Genomic DNA, 16897 nt, shown 5'->3' with positions numbered 1-16897 from the left:
GGCACCACTTCACCCAAACAGGTCACTTCATACATGACCTTAAAATCAAAACACTGAGATGTCATTTCAAAAACACCCAAGAAAGAAAGACATTTGAAGCCAAAATGATACATTTTTATGATTGTAAAAACAGAGGACTTAATGTGGATTTGAGCTTCTTAGCACACTATCAAAACTTCCTATAACCTGTGTTTTGGGGTTTTTTCTCCTTTCTCTTCTTCTCTCTCTCCTACACGCTTACCCCTGCTCCCCCCCCCTAGCCTTATCTGTGCAGTATATGCCACTATTTACGACCCTCTTAGTTTTTTGTCTGCAAATTCTCTACCGTGTTGTTTTAACCCCTGTTTTAACCCTGTATCAGAACATGTACTGGTCAGTTTTAAACTGTGTTTTTCACTTGCTTGGTCAGAAATGCTTTTGACTTGATAAAGGGAGGACTCCCGAAAGCTCGTCTATTATTTTAAATACTGTTAGTCCAATAAAAAAGGTATTACAAGATTCTGCAACATTCTGTTTTTTTGCATGGAAAGAGTTAAAATACTGGCATATTAAATGCCCATGGGGTGTCTACTTTAAAAAAATGTATGATTTGATGGGGTAAATTGAATTGGCCGGGTTCAACAATGTCCCAATTAACACGGGGGGGAAGGATGGCCACACATCTAATTTCCAATTAGAAAAATGCACACGTACCAAATGTGGCCTTTTAGTTCCCCCCAAAAATGACAAACCCATGCATGTGGGGTATCACTGTACTCAGGAGATGTTGCTGAACACATATTGGGGTGTTGTGTGACAGCGGCATATACCAGGAGCTGTAAATTCATACATAACATAGGTGTGTGTGGGAAAAATACACACAAAAGAATACTACTGCAAACTTTGAAAAAATTCTGGTGGTAAAATGTGTGCATGCAAAGAGTTAAAATACCAGCATTTAAAATACCCTGGGGTGTCTAGTTTTCAAAAATATATGGTTTTGTTGGGCACACTGAAATGGCCCGGCTGAAAGATGTACCAAATAGGGCATGGCAGTGGATCCCCAAATGCCAAAGTTCAACATTGAAAAATGCGCATGTCCCAAATGTGGCCCTTTTGCCCCCAAACAGCCAGGCAAAATCATTCATGTGAGGTATCACTGTACTCAGGAGATGTTGCTAAACACATATTGGGGTGTTTTATGATAGTGACATATACCAGAACCTGTTTATTTATACCTAAAGTAAAATGTGTGTGAAAAAACAAATGCAAAAAAAATTACTACCATAAAGTTTGACAAAGGCTGATGGTAGAATTAGTGCTTGGAAAGGGTTAAAATACCAGCATTTGGAATACCCTGGGCTGTCTAGTTTTCCAAAATATATGACTTGATGGGGTAAATTGCATTGGCCGGCTTCAAAGATACCCGAAATGGCACATGGGGGGAAGAATTACCAGATTTGGAAAAAAATGGCTTTGAAATAGCAAAACGCTACCTGTACTTTTTGCCCCATAATAGGTAGAAAAAAGCAAAAAAACATAAAAACATTGGGTATTTCTAAACTCAGGACAAATAGTAGAATCTATTTAGCAGGTTTTTTCATTACCTTTTATAGATGAGTAAAAGATTTTTCAACTAAAAGTTAGAAACAGTCATTTTTTTCTACATTTTTCACCATATTTTATACTTTTATTAATGGTAAATAATATGATACAATCAAAACAATGTCATCTAAAGAAAGCCCTTCTTGTCCTGAAAAAAACAATATATAATGTGTGTGGGTTCAGTAAACGGGAAAGAAGAAAATTACAGCTAAACACGAGCAGCGCAGAAATGTTAAAACGGCCATTGTCACGAAGGGTACAAAAAGTAAAATCAGCCTTTGTCACGAAGGGGTTAATCTATTTGAGTATTTTACAAAAATTGACAACACTGTTATAACAGAGGGACACCCTTCTGCTATTAAAGATTGAAATTGTTTGTCTTCAATTAATTTTGCTAGAATTTTAGTTTTTAGTTTTCTTTGAGAAAACAAAAACTAGATCACTGTTATCCTTTTTTGTGAATGATCTCGGTATTGTATTAGTCTTGCTGTTATTAAACCATTACAGTGATTGGGCACAGAAGAATGTTTTCAGTAACTTAGTTTGGGAAATAGGTGTTTCTACACTCATCCATCTCAGAAACGGCCATCAAAAATGTTATATATTTGAGAAACAGATTCTTATTATAACGGCCTTTAAGGACACAAGCTAAGTACTATAGTGCCTATTTTGAAATGGCCCAAAATATTTTGGCTGGAATGCTTTCAATTTAAAAGCCAGTCTTGAGTTCTTTTTTAGCCCTGGTTAGAATGGAAAGCCCATTATTGGAAAGAAGAGATTAAAGGCATCCTGGGCCCATCTTTTCTGTAACTAGGGCTGATTGATGTTTTTTTGTTTTTTTTTACTTTTTTAGTTCATGGTACTATCCTGTCAAAAGCTATAAACCCCAAACCCATTACTTTAATCAAGCAATGGCCTCTAAAACATACTACATTGATCTGATCAGTAATCCTCCAGGCTAGTCTCCAGTTTAAACACATCTAATGAACTGTAGATAGAAAAGTGCAAACTGTGTTCCAGGAACAGACTGGGGATGAAAATCAGCCTTGACACCTTATGGCAAAAGGCCAATAAATGCCATGTACCTGGCTGCCTGCTGGATATGTACGGATAATCCACGCAAGAGAGAATGAAGGTACATGGGAGGTGTTATGTGGTCACAGATTTTTACTATAATTTATTTTAACAGAAGAAAAATGAGGCTTGGTTTATTGGTTACTTAGATATCACGACGTAAAGTTATGTTGGGTCAGTAATGTAATAAAACAATTCACTTCTTTAATTTTATTCTGTTTAATACACAACTGCATAGCCCTTCAACAAAAGCTCTTAAGATGTGTGCTCTTCTGTTACTAGGGGGATCTACAGGTGAGAGTTCCATTATTATGTATTCCTCTATATATTACTCATACATGCATTCTATGGATCCAATGATATCTTTTTGTTACACTTGAACGCTAAAAAATTACTTTTTTCAGCAAACTGAACCTTTCTTTGACTGCTTTGGATAAAAAACTGACTAAAAAAGTATAGTCTCTATATACCTTATTTTTAAGCTACCTGCCATACTGAGGGCCAAAAAGCCCATTTCTGAGATGGAATGCTTGTGAAATTCGACAAACGCTTTCCCTTTTGCTTTTGTGTGGTTGTCTGCAAATAATACTGCCCACATATTTAGGATCCAGCTGATTTGGAAGCAAGTACCCAGCAGAGGATCTAGATATTCCTTCTACAACCTCCTGAAACAAAGCAATTAAAATGATTTTCAAGCATAATCACAGTATGTTTGTCCAGGTGTTTATTTCCTACTTATATTTAAGTATTCTCTTCCAGATCAATGTATAATGGCATTCCAATTAAGTTAACTAAACACTTTAATTCTCTGGTTTATTTTTATTCTATAAAAACTAAAAACATTTTTTAGTTTAACGTATTAAATGTAAGTATATATATATATATATACACATATATATATAGAAACAACTGTGATCTGTACAAAAAAGAAAAAAAATGAGGAAGTTGAGCAATGTTTTTAATTGGAGATTAATAACACCCAGTAAACAAAATTATGTCCTTTGAAAACATAATCTTACTTTGCAGCAGGGGGTCAGAATCCATTATTCACCAGCTCCATATGTTGTAACACACTCAAATAATCACAAGTGACCTTAAGCCTTGCATTAATGTAAATCAGCGCTGTGTATTAAATTTGTTTTTGATTGATATTGCAAGATTAGATCCGGAGTCCGACAAGAGTTTCTTTCACGCACTAAGTGCGTGGCAAGAAAAAAACAAAAAAAATCTTGAAAAACACTGTCGGATATCACATTAACAGATGAGACGTGCTCTCTTTACAAGTGAAGTATAATAAATTGGGTGGGTATGTGGTGTCTTTATTTGTTAAGTAGGCACACTGAATCCACTAATGATTGGAAGTACTGTGCATTTATTGCAGTCTAATGAATGAAAATATGTTTTAGATTCCACGTGCACTAATATGATTTTCAATGTGTCAGAATATAATTACTACAGCCATTAATACAAAACTCATCGCGTATCTCGTGCTCTTTCAATTACTCGCCCTTCATGTATTAAACTGATCACTCAGAGAGTTGACGCATTGAGAAACGCAGTAATTATCATTTCTAAATATCTTCGCTTCAGAACAAGTCTAGAGATGTTAAATCTGAGATTAGAACAAGCCTAGTAAGAGATAAATGCCCAAATTATGATTTGGCCAGTTGAGAGGGACTGCGGCTTTGATGTCACGTAACGAATCGTCCTCCTTGAATAATTGTTATACTTTATTTATTTAGCGCTAACATTAATATTTCACGCAGTAAAATTTAAATATGGGATGGCCAATATACATTAACACATACAGATAGGCCAGCAGTTCATGAACCGGCCTGTGAGCTTGTCTTTTTGGGATTATATGAAGAGAGAAGCAACCGAGGCACCTAAATCCACAGAAGAACTGTTAGTTCTCCAAGATGTTTGGAACAACCTACCTGCTGAGTTCCTTAAAAACCTGTGTGCGAGTGTACCTAAAACTGATGCTGTTTTGAAGGCAAAGGGCAGTGACACCATATATTGATTTGATTTAGATTTTTCTTCTGTTCATTGACTTTGCATTTTGAAATGATAAAAATAAAACTATTAACCTGTCTAATTTGAAAGCATTCTTACTTTACAGCATTAAAAAACATTTTTTTAGTACTAATATATATATATATATATATATATATATAGATATGTATATATATATATATATATATATATATATACACATACATACATACATACATACATATATATATACCGTATGCTGCCACTGCCCCCTCCCCCCCGAGATATGCTGCCACTGTCCTCCCCCCTCCCCCCCGAGATATGCTGCCACTGTCCCCCCCCCCAAGATATGCTGCCACTCAGCGGATGTGCCGGCACCGGAAGTTGTATACGCGTATTGCGTAGATGTCCCCCGCCGGCCCCGCAAGACACCCGGGAGTCTGCTCTGGTAAGTCTTGGGGGCAGAGGTAAAACGCATCGTGCGGACGGTCACCGGCTGCGGGTAAACAACCTCCGCAGCCGGTGACCGAGCGCATGATGGGCTTAGACAACCTCCCGTGCCGGCCCCCCCCCCCCGTGGGAAGTGCTGGCAGGGGAGGCTGTCTGAGCGTATCGGGGAGTAGGATGCAGGTCCCCTGCACCGCTGCGGGGGATCTGTATCCTAACCCCGCTGCCTGCCCGGCGCCCGGAGCTAGACCCCGAATATAGGCCGCACCCCCACTTTAAAGACTTAAAGTGGGGGGGGAAGTGCGGCCTATATTCGAGCCAATATGGTATATTTATGTGTGTGTGTGTCTGTGTGTGTGTGTGTGTGTGTGTGTGTGTGTGTGTGTGTGTGTGTGTGTGTGTGAAACACAAATATTTATATGGAGAAAGGAATCATGTTTCTACATCAAAAAGGAATCAGGTAAATAAAGATGCCAAACACACATGCATTTTGTTATTTGTTTAAAAAACATTTCTTAATATGTGATTGCCTTGTATTTAATATTTAATTAACAGAGCTTGTAAATGATGTACTGAGCTTTTTATAGTGTAGTAAGTTAAAGAAAATATACCATTAAAACTGATTGTTAACATTGTATCTGTGTTTTTGCAGCTCTGACAGGAATAGTTAGGGGATTAGCTATATGTGCTTGGGTATTATCTCCTATTTATTAAGCCTTTATATTTATGTATTTCAGTTATCACAGTGGGTTGTTCATTTTTTCAGTGCAGGCATATTAATGTATTCCTAGGAACTGCATAGACAATGTAATAATTATTATACTTAAGATAAGTTCAAGGATAAAAAAAAAACTACTGCCGCTGCAAAAATATTAGCAGAATTGCTGTAGTGGGATTAACTCAGGAGCTACGACTAGCTTAAGGGGGAACTGTCTCTTATTAGAACTACATTTATTCATTACAACTTACTTTCGCAATAAGAGTCTTTGTTTTGGAGATATTTAGCTCAACACAGCTGAGATTGGTGGCAGCCTGTGGCATTACCAGCATTATCTATGGCATTTACTGTACTGACGTTCTCTCCTATCTCCGCCTCCTATCCTTAAAAAAGGCTGTCTGAAACCAATCAGCAACTTAATAGTGGAGATATGACATATAATATATAGCTATATATTTACACATATATACATACATACACACACACACACACAAGTGAAAAAGTCGAGTGAAAAAGAAAGTACACCCTCTTTGAATTCTTTGGGGGGTTTTTTTATATTAAAACAACAATCATCTGTTCCTTAGCAGGTCTAAAAATAAGGAATAACAACACATGGCATAATAGACTGTGTCATGATTTAACAAAAATAAAGCCAAAATGGAGAAGCCCTGTGTGAAAAAGTAAGTATACCTTATGATTTAATAGCTTGTAGAACCACCTTTAGCAGCAATAACTTGAACTAATCGCTTTCTGTATGACATCTCAACTTTGATCTCGTCTGTCCAAACCCAGAAGTCTTGTGGTTTGTTCAGATGCAACTTTGCAAACCTAAGCCATGCTGCCATGTTCTTTTTAGAAAGAAGAGGCTTTCTCCAGGCAACCCTTACAAACAAACCAGTTGAGTCTTTGTACAGTCATGAACTTTAACATTTAACATGCTAACAGAGGCCTGTAGAGTCTGAGATGTGTTTTTCTGAAATTTCTCTGAGCATCGTAAACTGTAGAATGATGGACTTTAAATTGTTTGGTAATGGCTTTATAACTCTTCCCAGACTGATGAGCAGCAACAACTGCATCTCTAAGATCACTGCTGATATCTTTCCTCATTGGCATTGTGTTAACACACACCTGAATGCCCCAGACCAATAAACTACTAAAACTTTGTCTTGTATAGAGGTGGTTACACTTGGTAATTTCTCTGAGCATCGTAAACTGTAGAATGATGGACTTTAAATTGTTTGGTAATGGCTTTATAACTCTTCCCAGACTGATGAGCAGCAACAACTGCATCTCTAAGATTACTGCTGATATCTTTCCTCATTGGCATTGTGTTAACACACACCTGAATGCCCCAGACCAATAAACTACTAAAACTTTGTCTTTTATAGAGGTGGTTACACTTGGTGACGATCAATTAATCCAGGGCATTTAATTATTATCAGCACCTGTCTGCTAGTTAGCATCTTAATTTCTATGGAACCAGTAAAGGTGTACCTAGTTTTTCCACACATGGCTTTTCCATTTTGGCTTTATTTTTGTTGCGTAAATCATGACACAGGGCAATATGTCATGTGCTGTTGTTCATCTGAGGTTGTATTTACCTATTTTTTTTTAGACCTGCTAAGGAACAGATGATTGTTATGTCCTGATATGTTAAACCATATAATTCAAAGATGGTGTACTTTCTATCTTACACAATGGTATATATTGTTTATTTAGTGTATATAACCTTAAAATGTAGAGTGAGAAAAATGTAGCAGGTCCATTTTAACCCAGTTTAATGTAAAATATGCAACCAACTATTTTATATACAAAATTAATGAAGCTAAAGTGCTATAATTAAATATACAGTCCAAGACAAATCTTTATTTATTGATGTTGCCATGGTTAACATTATTACACAACATTGAAATGCCATGTTACAGAATATTTATCAATCTTAAGTGCTATAGTTAAATATAAAACATTTTAAATGCCTTATTCATGGATGTAATTAACCAAAACATAATAATAGGGAGAGATGTTATGTAAAGCAAGCCATATTGATTAATATTTAATGACTGTCCACTTTTACTGCTGGTGTTCAGGTAAGTGTTCTATCCGACATGCTGGAAAGAGCACAGAAGATGATAGAATTATGCATGTGCTCTAAATGAAAGAGGTAGTTACCTTGTTACACTATTCTAATGGGAGAGTCTTGCAAAACAGAAAAAAAAGATTTGATGACAAATTAGATAAAAGGCCCATATTTTCCAACCTGCTGTGAGGTTCCAAAGTTTGCTTAGTACTTGATTTTGTCTTTGTTCAGGAGCCATATACCTACCCCATAATTTAAATCCCCTCTATTCACCTATACCACTTCTGCTGGGAGGCTGTTTCACTTATCCCCATCTGTCATACTTTTATAACTTAGTAAATAAATCATGAAAATTTGACCTTTTGTTTATTGAAGGATTCTCTTCACCTATATGAATTATATACTTTGAGTTAGTGTGGAAACGGCTTACTTTAGACACTATATTTTCCCCATCATTTAGTAGGTAAAATGTAGTAATACATGGAGATAAATTTACTTTTTTAAATTGTACACAGCAAGCGCAGCTAAGAAACACTTTAAATCCCGCTAGCCTTTACAGATACAATAAAGGAAAAAAGATCAAAAAAATTAAACAAAAATAAAATACTAAAGCAACCATCAGAAACTATTGTGAAGACACTCATCAAGGTAATACATTCCATTCAGATAAGATCATCCCATTGTAGTTTTTTAACCTCCTCTTTAACCCATCCCACAATTTATACTCCTCAACATAAAACTAAAACCCAAAAAAATATTTCATAGGCTGCACACTGAAATATTGATTAATCACATGACCAGAACTAGACAATGCTATTGGCTCCCACATGATTTCCTCCGTAGAGAGGCAATGCCGTGTCCCGCGAACCAGATGGTAGTGGCCTGCACAGAGTTGCAGCCACTCTCTTCATCATGTTATCATGATGAAGTTAATATGACTCAAAAATGATGAAGGCACAAAGTGGTTAAACAATACGATCAGCTTGCTCAAGCCATTACACAGAATCCCCATTCGTCTCTCCATCTGAACTCACAGCTTGAAGCGCTTTAGTGCAGATTCCAAAGCGGTCACAGCAGAAGTGCTACGACGGGCTAAGAATGAGATGTCACATTGTGATGCCGCTAAACTGGCGAGTGTGACTTTAGTTTCTATATGGAAGTAGTACATTTTCACACTCCGTTGCAATGGGGCACATCCTCCCCTCAGCCCCGATTTAAAAAACAAGACATTTGTCGGTTGCAGACACTTTCCTGGCAAAATCAGGACTGATGGCAACTTTGGTTTTAAAAAAAAAAAAAACTTGACAAAGTCCACAGTTATCATTTTAATAACGTGTTTAAATGGGGATTTTATAAAGCTGTCAGCATCTCTGCATAGGAGCTTAGCAAAATGCGTATGGATATCACTCAAATCCCTAATGCGCTCTTTAGACAAATGTTAGTATTACAATGGGCATACAAACTACAGCTGAATGCTAAGCTATGATTACACTGGGTCATGAGATGTTAACTAGGTCATTGTAATGTTAATTAACCCAACTGCACATACTTAATGGCAGCCTTATTGTGCCTGATTTTTTACAACCAAATAATCGATTGCCACATCCTTCCACAACATCAAAAACGAGCAGGATCAGGTATTCAAAACAACATAGACCTTAATTGCATTTTCATGCAGCTGAATGCAAAATTACACACAAAATATGTAAAAACTGATAGAACCACATTATACATTCCAAAACTTGCCAGGTCAAGCAATTAACATTTTAAAGGGAATCTACCTGTAAGGAAAATAAAGGCACATCTGAAACTCGGCAAGCCATTACTGCTAGATGGTAAAACTGAAAATGTATCTCCTTGCATGGATGCTCAGAGATGTACATTTATCCGCAAATCACATTCCCCCCCCCCCAAAATCAGCATTCATTCTGTGACCACGCAGAGAGCATTATGATGATTGAAATGAAATAAAATATGGGTAGTTTAGCCAACTTCCGTACTGCCTCTTCCCTTGAAGACCGCAGTTTTTTTAAAATATTTGAATTCCATGCTCGTGATTCGCTTCAAAGAGATCACATGCACAGAATTGAGGGGGAGTGGCTGCTACGGATCGCTGGGGACACCCAGCGTTCAGTAGCAGCCACCCCTCACGATCCCAGCGTTCATAGCGACGCTGGATCACGCATCATCAATGACGTACCTGGTACGTCCCGGTCTTGAAGGGGTTAAAAGAGTTCCCAGGTAAAAGCAGCATGAAGACTATCTATGAATCGCTTTCTCTTTATTGCGTAAATGGTTCTGGCGAAGTGTCGTGAATTGGACCATGATGCACTGGTATTCTATTCATTCTAATCTAAGTTCTGCCGAACATGAACACATCAATTTGAAAATGGAGTCACATTTTGAGCATCATATACCCAGTATCCAGCCAACACTTCATATACTGCTACTCTAACGGCACTAGATGCTGGACCCTGTGTATCTCAATGAACAACGTTACTGGGTATTTTCTCGTTTTCTCCCCCCCTGACACAGGGGCATACCATGGCAACAAGAATAACAGAGTCTTGAAAATGTTTGCTCCACCACCCATCTACCTTCTTGATTGCCCCCCACTGATATGCCACTGCCCTGACAGATATATAGCAAATTTGTATATCTAGAACATTGTTTCTTTTCCTTCCACGATAACACAATAAAAACACGACATACCTGCTGGATATCAATTGACTTCTAAGTACTTCTGTGTTTTTGTTCCTTCTGATAATGTCGGCCACATCTGTAAAGGACTTGTTAAGGAGTATATTGTTACTTTCATCCAATTTGCTCTGAAATTTCTAGGTTGCACCCAGTTGGTCTAGAAATCGAAGGATTATATAATTGCTGCAGACCATTCAATATTAGTAACGTGCAAATAAAAATAGTTTTGAAGTATAAATAGGAAAGGAACAGGTTTTTTATTGCCAAATATCATTTTCAAAAATGAAATCAATGTAGCTACATGGTGTTACTCTTTTGAACAAAATGCCACCTGCAATTTTTAGCTTATATAGAGAGACTGATGCAATAGTGTTTTTTTTTTCCTTCTTGAATGTAGGACAAACAGAACACCACTCAGCAATGCTGACAAAATGATTTCTTTGTACTTAAACAATTCATAGTACAAAAACACATAAAAGAAAAAAAACATTCTATCAAAATAAGAAAACCAAAAAAGTTCTACTTAAGACATTGGTGCTTGGCAAGAAAATTTGAGAAACAACCCCCTCCTTCCCCTAAAAAAGGATTTTTACCTTGACATATACTCGTAAAATGCACTACTAGTGTTTTATATACAAGTGTTTAATTTACTAATTTACAGCACGATTTCAAGATGAAAAAAATGTAATATTAAAAAAAGCAAATGTACGTATAATGTAAAATCACAATATTGCCGTAAAACACTCAAAAACATCTTTCCATATTAGGAATTGTGTGCGTGTATATCTTTCTTAAAGACTCATCAAGGGGAAATTGGAACTTGGAAAACACGCTTATTCACAAATTGTCTGTGTGACAAAGTAGTTCATCAAATCTGACCCTTAAAATGATGTAATCCCTTCAAATAATTAAGTATTAAGCAGCATCTCCGTTTTGCAGAAGAAAAGAACAATGCAATTTCTGCCTTCTCTAGAATGTGGCCCTTTGGAAGCACAGAATATATGAATATGATGTAAGGTTTCCCTAATCCGTTTTGTTGTTCCTTTAATTTCGAAACAGAAGACTATAGACTATAGACAGGTACAGAAAACTGGAAGTACTAAGAGGTCTTCTGAGCCCAAGGTACAAACAATTTCACTTAGCTGGTCAATGTGGCCTTGGCTCTGACCTAAGGTATAGCTTACCCCGGCCCACAAAGAGCAGAGGAGTGTGAGTCAGGGCCACGCTGACTCAAACTCGTGGCCTTGTTTAATTTAGGTCTTTTCTTATGTTGCAAGTGAGTCCAGCTCAGCTCACAGAAAGTTTGAGGTCTGACAGGGTCATGTCGGCCATTTTGTTTCCATGCAGTATGTGGGATGTAGTCTGAGCTACTCAGCTATATATTGTATATGGATTCAGGAAAAATTATGCCAATATAGCACTTATGCTTATGCCAATCCACACGCTTGGCCCATTTGCACTCCCCTGGTTGCCATAAACAATATTTTAGGCTTTAATAATTATTGCTAGGTTGATCTTTAGTGGAATCTGAAGGTATTTCTAGCTTAATTCTGTCTCTTTGCCCATACAGAAGCTGGTATAAGCGTACCTTTTTTTCTGCTGCATAACACAGAATTTTTAGCTCTTTTTGACCATTATTTTTACCAACCATACATTACTTCTCTGCAGTTGGTTACCAACCTTAACAGCTCAAAATAGCAGTGAGTGGGTAGGCTTACTGGCCGTACAATTTAAACAGTGTTTAGCACTGAAATCTCTTTTCCAGTTGGAGACTACTCCTCGCTTAACCCTGCGGCGCTTAAATAAGCCATAGGCACATATTCTTTTCATTACAATGCACCGTTTAGGGCTTTTGGCACTATGAACTATGAAACACAGAGACAACGGACTAACAATGTACACTACACTTGGGACATTTGACAAGTCCAGCAATTCATGAATAGTCATTACATATATAGAGGTTGTAGAGGTGAACACAGCGTGGAAATGTAAACATACATTGGATAGGGATATGGCTCCTGAACCTACAACAAGGACTGATTAAGGAATGAGTTAATCAATCCTGAGCTAGACGTTATAAATCCAACGCCATCCAACACTAAATTCTACCTTAAAATATACTGTAATCTGAGCTCTATTCACTAAGCCTCAAGTTTCATCCAGTGGTATTCGGGACCTAAAATTCAAAGCAGCGAAACTCAACTCAAGCACTCCTTGCATTAAGCACAAAAAATAACACCAAGTTATGCTTTGCTTGAGTATAATAGTTTGAAATTAATAACATATCGGTGTCATACTGAACACTGTGCAATAAAATGGTAGAATTTTTTTTAACTTGTAAAGATTACATTTTAAAGGAAAAGTTTTGTGTATGACTTGGAGGCGGAACTTACAGTAATCATTATACTAAATACCGATCTGGCGTGCCATAAATCAAGCAGGGCAGTTCCGCCACGTGCGGGGAAACCTATTGAGGAAAAGATTAGGTTTGAAATCATACAATTTATGGCTTAGAATAAAGGAGTCCAAAATTCTTTTGGACTCCTTTCTATAAATATAAGCTTTGAGCTTTCTACGAAATAAAGCAGATTGTGCCTCACTTGCCTAAAGAAATTGTTAATAGCACATATAAACGGGCTTTGTTATTAACATAAAAACTGCCTAAGTTGTTAACACCACCAATGTGTTAACATTTTTGAGACACAATATAGCAGTTTGAAGAGTTTTATAATGAAACGGTTTTAGTTGGACTTGGCACAGTGAGAAGTAATAGAACATAGAACACTGTTTTTAAAATAAATACTTTGCAAGAATTTAAAAAAAATCTAGAATGAGTAGCCAATCAGGAAAGGCAGGAATATTGTCACACACCTTGCGAAACAAGATACCCTAAAATCGCTTTTTAAATGGAAAACTAGTGGGATTTATTTTATTGTACTTCAGCACCTAAACCACTTAGGTTAACCTCTGAAATAACCAACTGATTTTGATAAAATGTTCATCTCCACTATTTGTTATTTCGAAGGGTCCCCTCACTTGCTCAGACTTTATCCCCTTAAGGACAATGGGCGGTTCCTAAACCCATTGAAAACAATGCAATTTTAGCCCATACATGTACGGGCTTTGTCATTAAGGGGTTAAAGAAATGCGTTTACAACAGTATCCAAACTGTTCTACACATGGAACAATTGCCACACAAAGCAAATGGTGGCCGGGCAGAGTATAAACACAAGACCTGAAGATTTTTTTTTTCAGGTTGGGGCAATGCATGGTAAAGATGGCACGGAGGCTCCCTAATATAATTAGGCTGGTTACATATGAGCTCTCTCATCTAACCAACTATCCTGTTACGCCCAAGGGAGCTGGATCACTATATATAATAATGGCACAACCATAGATGAGTCTAGGTTGAAATGCAATAAGTACCTATAGTGTGCACTCTAATCATGATTAAAGTTATGGGGATGATCTCAAACTGGTCTACAACCCTTCTTTAGATGTTTAACGTGTATTGAATTTTGGAGGCAGGATAATTTAGACGCTATAATTGCAGTGGAATAACAATTTCATCTTCCTTGAAAATTCACGTTAAATGAATCAAGAGAACAAATGCAAATAGACATCTTCTATTTCCTCTCTTAATCTCCAACAGCTTCACTGTAGAAAGCGGCCCTCCGTGCCAGTATTACCATTCTGTGCAGCTGCAAATCATTCTTCCTAGCGTATAGTTCAATTTCCCCATAGTCTGTGTACACCGCAGAGCAGTGTCATGGCTAAATAGCCTTATATGTGGCAGAATATTCCTAATAGCGTAAATTAGCAACGTAAATTCTAACTGGATATACATTATTCAAATCTGATACAATTATAAAGAAATAAAGGCGATAATTAAATATTGAACACAACATAAACTTACAGGAATCTTTTGGATTTTTGTAACGGGATTCACGGATAAACATGTGCTATTGGCCTGTCTTCTGCAGCAACTATCATATGATATTTATATGTTGCCATTACTGTTTTATCGTCCTGACCCGGTCTCCAGAGTTAATCACAATATAAATTTTGTATAGTTTAAGGAATATAATACTGTTTAATACATCTGTAACCATTATTCCTTCCAAAATAACCTAATTTTTTTTATTTTCTTACATTTTCCCACATCAATCTCATGTGTTATTATCTTTCCATAATTCTCAATTTTTAATTTATTACGTATTATATTCTCCATCTCTTGACATGTACCAAAGGCATTTCATGCAAATGCCCCATGATTTGCCAAGACCCCTTAGCGATGAACCCACTAGAGTTATAGAAGGAAGTTGTAAGATGTTTCTTTTTGGTGAAAGACCCCACCTGCATTATTTAGGCAGACCGTGCATGAGCGTCTAGTTACAACTGTTCCGCTAGTTCTCACGGCTGTTACTTTAAGGTGAGGTACCAGCTTAAAACATGTGCAAGATACCAGCTCCCGCATACAGCCCAAAAGAAAAAAAAAAAAGCTAATTATTATATTAAATATTACATAAAAATTAGAAAAAATAAAGGACTAGTATGTGCTAAATAGGAATAAGTGGGATTTGGGTTAATCAGGAATATCCCTCGTTAAAGTGATAAGCGTACTGAACAATAATAAGCAAAGTGCAGAGAAAAACAGATCATCAGCTAAGATTTTTCCATTTCCATTTAAATAGATAATTGAAGCTTTCTGTTGTACGGCTAGGCCCGCAGCATCGTTTTCAGTGTGCATCTTTGCCGGTAGTCATTAGGCTATTCTTGTTTTACACGGTGCCCGGTACACGGTTCGTATGAATAGACGGACATTACCAACCTGTGTTACATTTTAATAAGGATACTTTTGATGGCCTTTTCATTCCCATCAGTTAACAAGACCTCTTTGGCATCTGCACAAACAGCGACCTGGAGGAAAAGGAGCAGACAATGAAGGAGAGGAGAAAAAAAAACTGCTTGTCTTTGTGAAGTGAAGACGGGAGTGACAAGCTTTCAGTATCATGCTCCTTCACCTATTTCTCCGTAAAAATCTTCAAATCTGTTTTTTGGGGTTTTTTTTTTCATTTTACGTCTGCATTATTTTAATCATTCAATCAAATCAGTCAATACTTTTATCATTCCATTTGCGGGAGTCTCTATCTTGCTATCATTCTGTTGGGTAATTGCATTGTGACAGCGGATGATGGTATTCTGAGAGGTTTTCATTTGCGGGGCTTCTGTTAATCTAGTACAGGCATCATAAAATGCTGTCACTCTGCCTTTCAACCTCTTTCTGTCTGACTGCGTGATGCCCTTCATATAACTTTGCATTGCAGGCAGATGGCTTTGTAAGGGTAATTTTTTTTGTGAGTCTGACATCCTCGCACATTGGGCTGTAACCTCAACACATTATATAAACGAGACAGGTTTGTCAAATGCCAATCAGTGTAACAATATGCCTTTATTTGCGGAGGCATAAAAAAAAACTTGTCTAATGCACTGTGCTGCGACATAATATCTTCTGAATAAATGACTCACAAATCAGAGAATGGTGACCGACGTTCCTGAATGGCCAATCTAATTCAAAAGAATCTAATTACCGAGAGATCCGGATCATGTTTGTTGGTGTAATAATGCAGCCAAAACATTAAAAGCAATATCATGGCGCTCCAACTGTGATTTGTCTTTTTTTTTTTTTCTTGCATTTTAGCAAATGGGACTATAATCTGGAAGGGGGGGGCAGGCATAAAAAAGCCTCAACTATGGCATGACATAAAATACCATGGATCGGAATGTCACAACAAGAGATATTGACTACACTCAAGGAAAATGTTTCTGCTCTCCAAGGCAACCGTAAAATCAATATGATACGAGAACGCAGCTTGGTAGAAGGTCTCTCGAAATGCGGCTTGACCGCAGCTGATGCCGTTGACAGTTCTCTGACCCATCAGTTGGAGGCAGTGGAACATTTTTCCCTTTTGTTCCTTCCTGTGAATGGGATTGGAATTGAGAAAAGACCTACCATGAGCCCAGCCAAGCATGTCATGCCACCCCCTAGTTCACACACAGCGAGGTCCCTGTAAAAGAGAAAGAAGACGTAGGAGTCCATACAAATGAGAAGAAAATGGGCAGACACATATATGATACAGGAATAAATTGCCATCTGCAGTAGTAAAAAAAAAAAATGGAAGTTATCAGGAAGTTGTAGGAATTGTAAGGATAGTACCGGGCGACCTCATGGCGCTTTGCATTTTAAAAATAATTATGAAAAAGGGAAAGTCACAAAGCAGTCGTAGCGGTAGGGGGTTCCC

At 37.3% G+C, this 16897-nt stretch overlaps 1 protein-coding gene across 1 annotated transcript in view; it reads right to left on the bottom strand.

Annotated features, from left to right (window-relative positions):
• Nucleotides 1–16897, bottom strand: part of LOC149303148 (calmodulin-lysine N-methyltransferase-like) — a 154892-nt gene that overhangs the window by 25641 nt on the left and 112354 nt on the right. The window contains exons 5-7 of the mRNA XM_089481352.1: nt 16609–16663; nt 15452–15515; nt 10608–10674 (exon numbers count right to left, since the gene is read on the bottom strand). Coding sequence (XP_089337478.1) covers nt 10608–10674; nt 15452–15515; nt 16609–16663 — 186 coding nt within the window. The remainder of the gene's footprint in view (nt 1–10607; nt 10675–15451; nt 15516–16608; nt 16664–16897) is intronic.

The sequence above is a fragment of the Sceloporus occidentalis genome, unplaced genomic scaffold (assembly GCF_023333645.1).
Source record: "Sceloporus occidentalis isolate IW3139 unplaced genomic scaffold, rSceOcc1.0.p SCAF_15, whole genome shotgun sequence".
NCBI classification, from domain to species: domain Eukaryota; kingdom Metazoa; phylum Chordata; class Lepidosauria; order Squamata; family Phrynosomatidae; genus Sceloporus; species Sceloporus occidentalis.
Note: the sequence above shows the minus strand (reverse complement) of the source record. Positions and strands in the feature narration are given on the sequence as shown.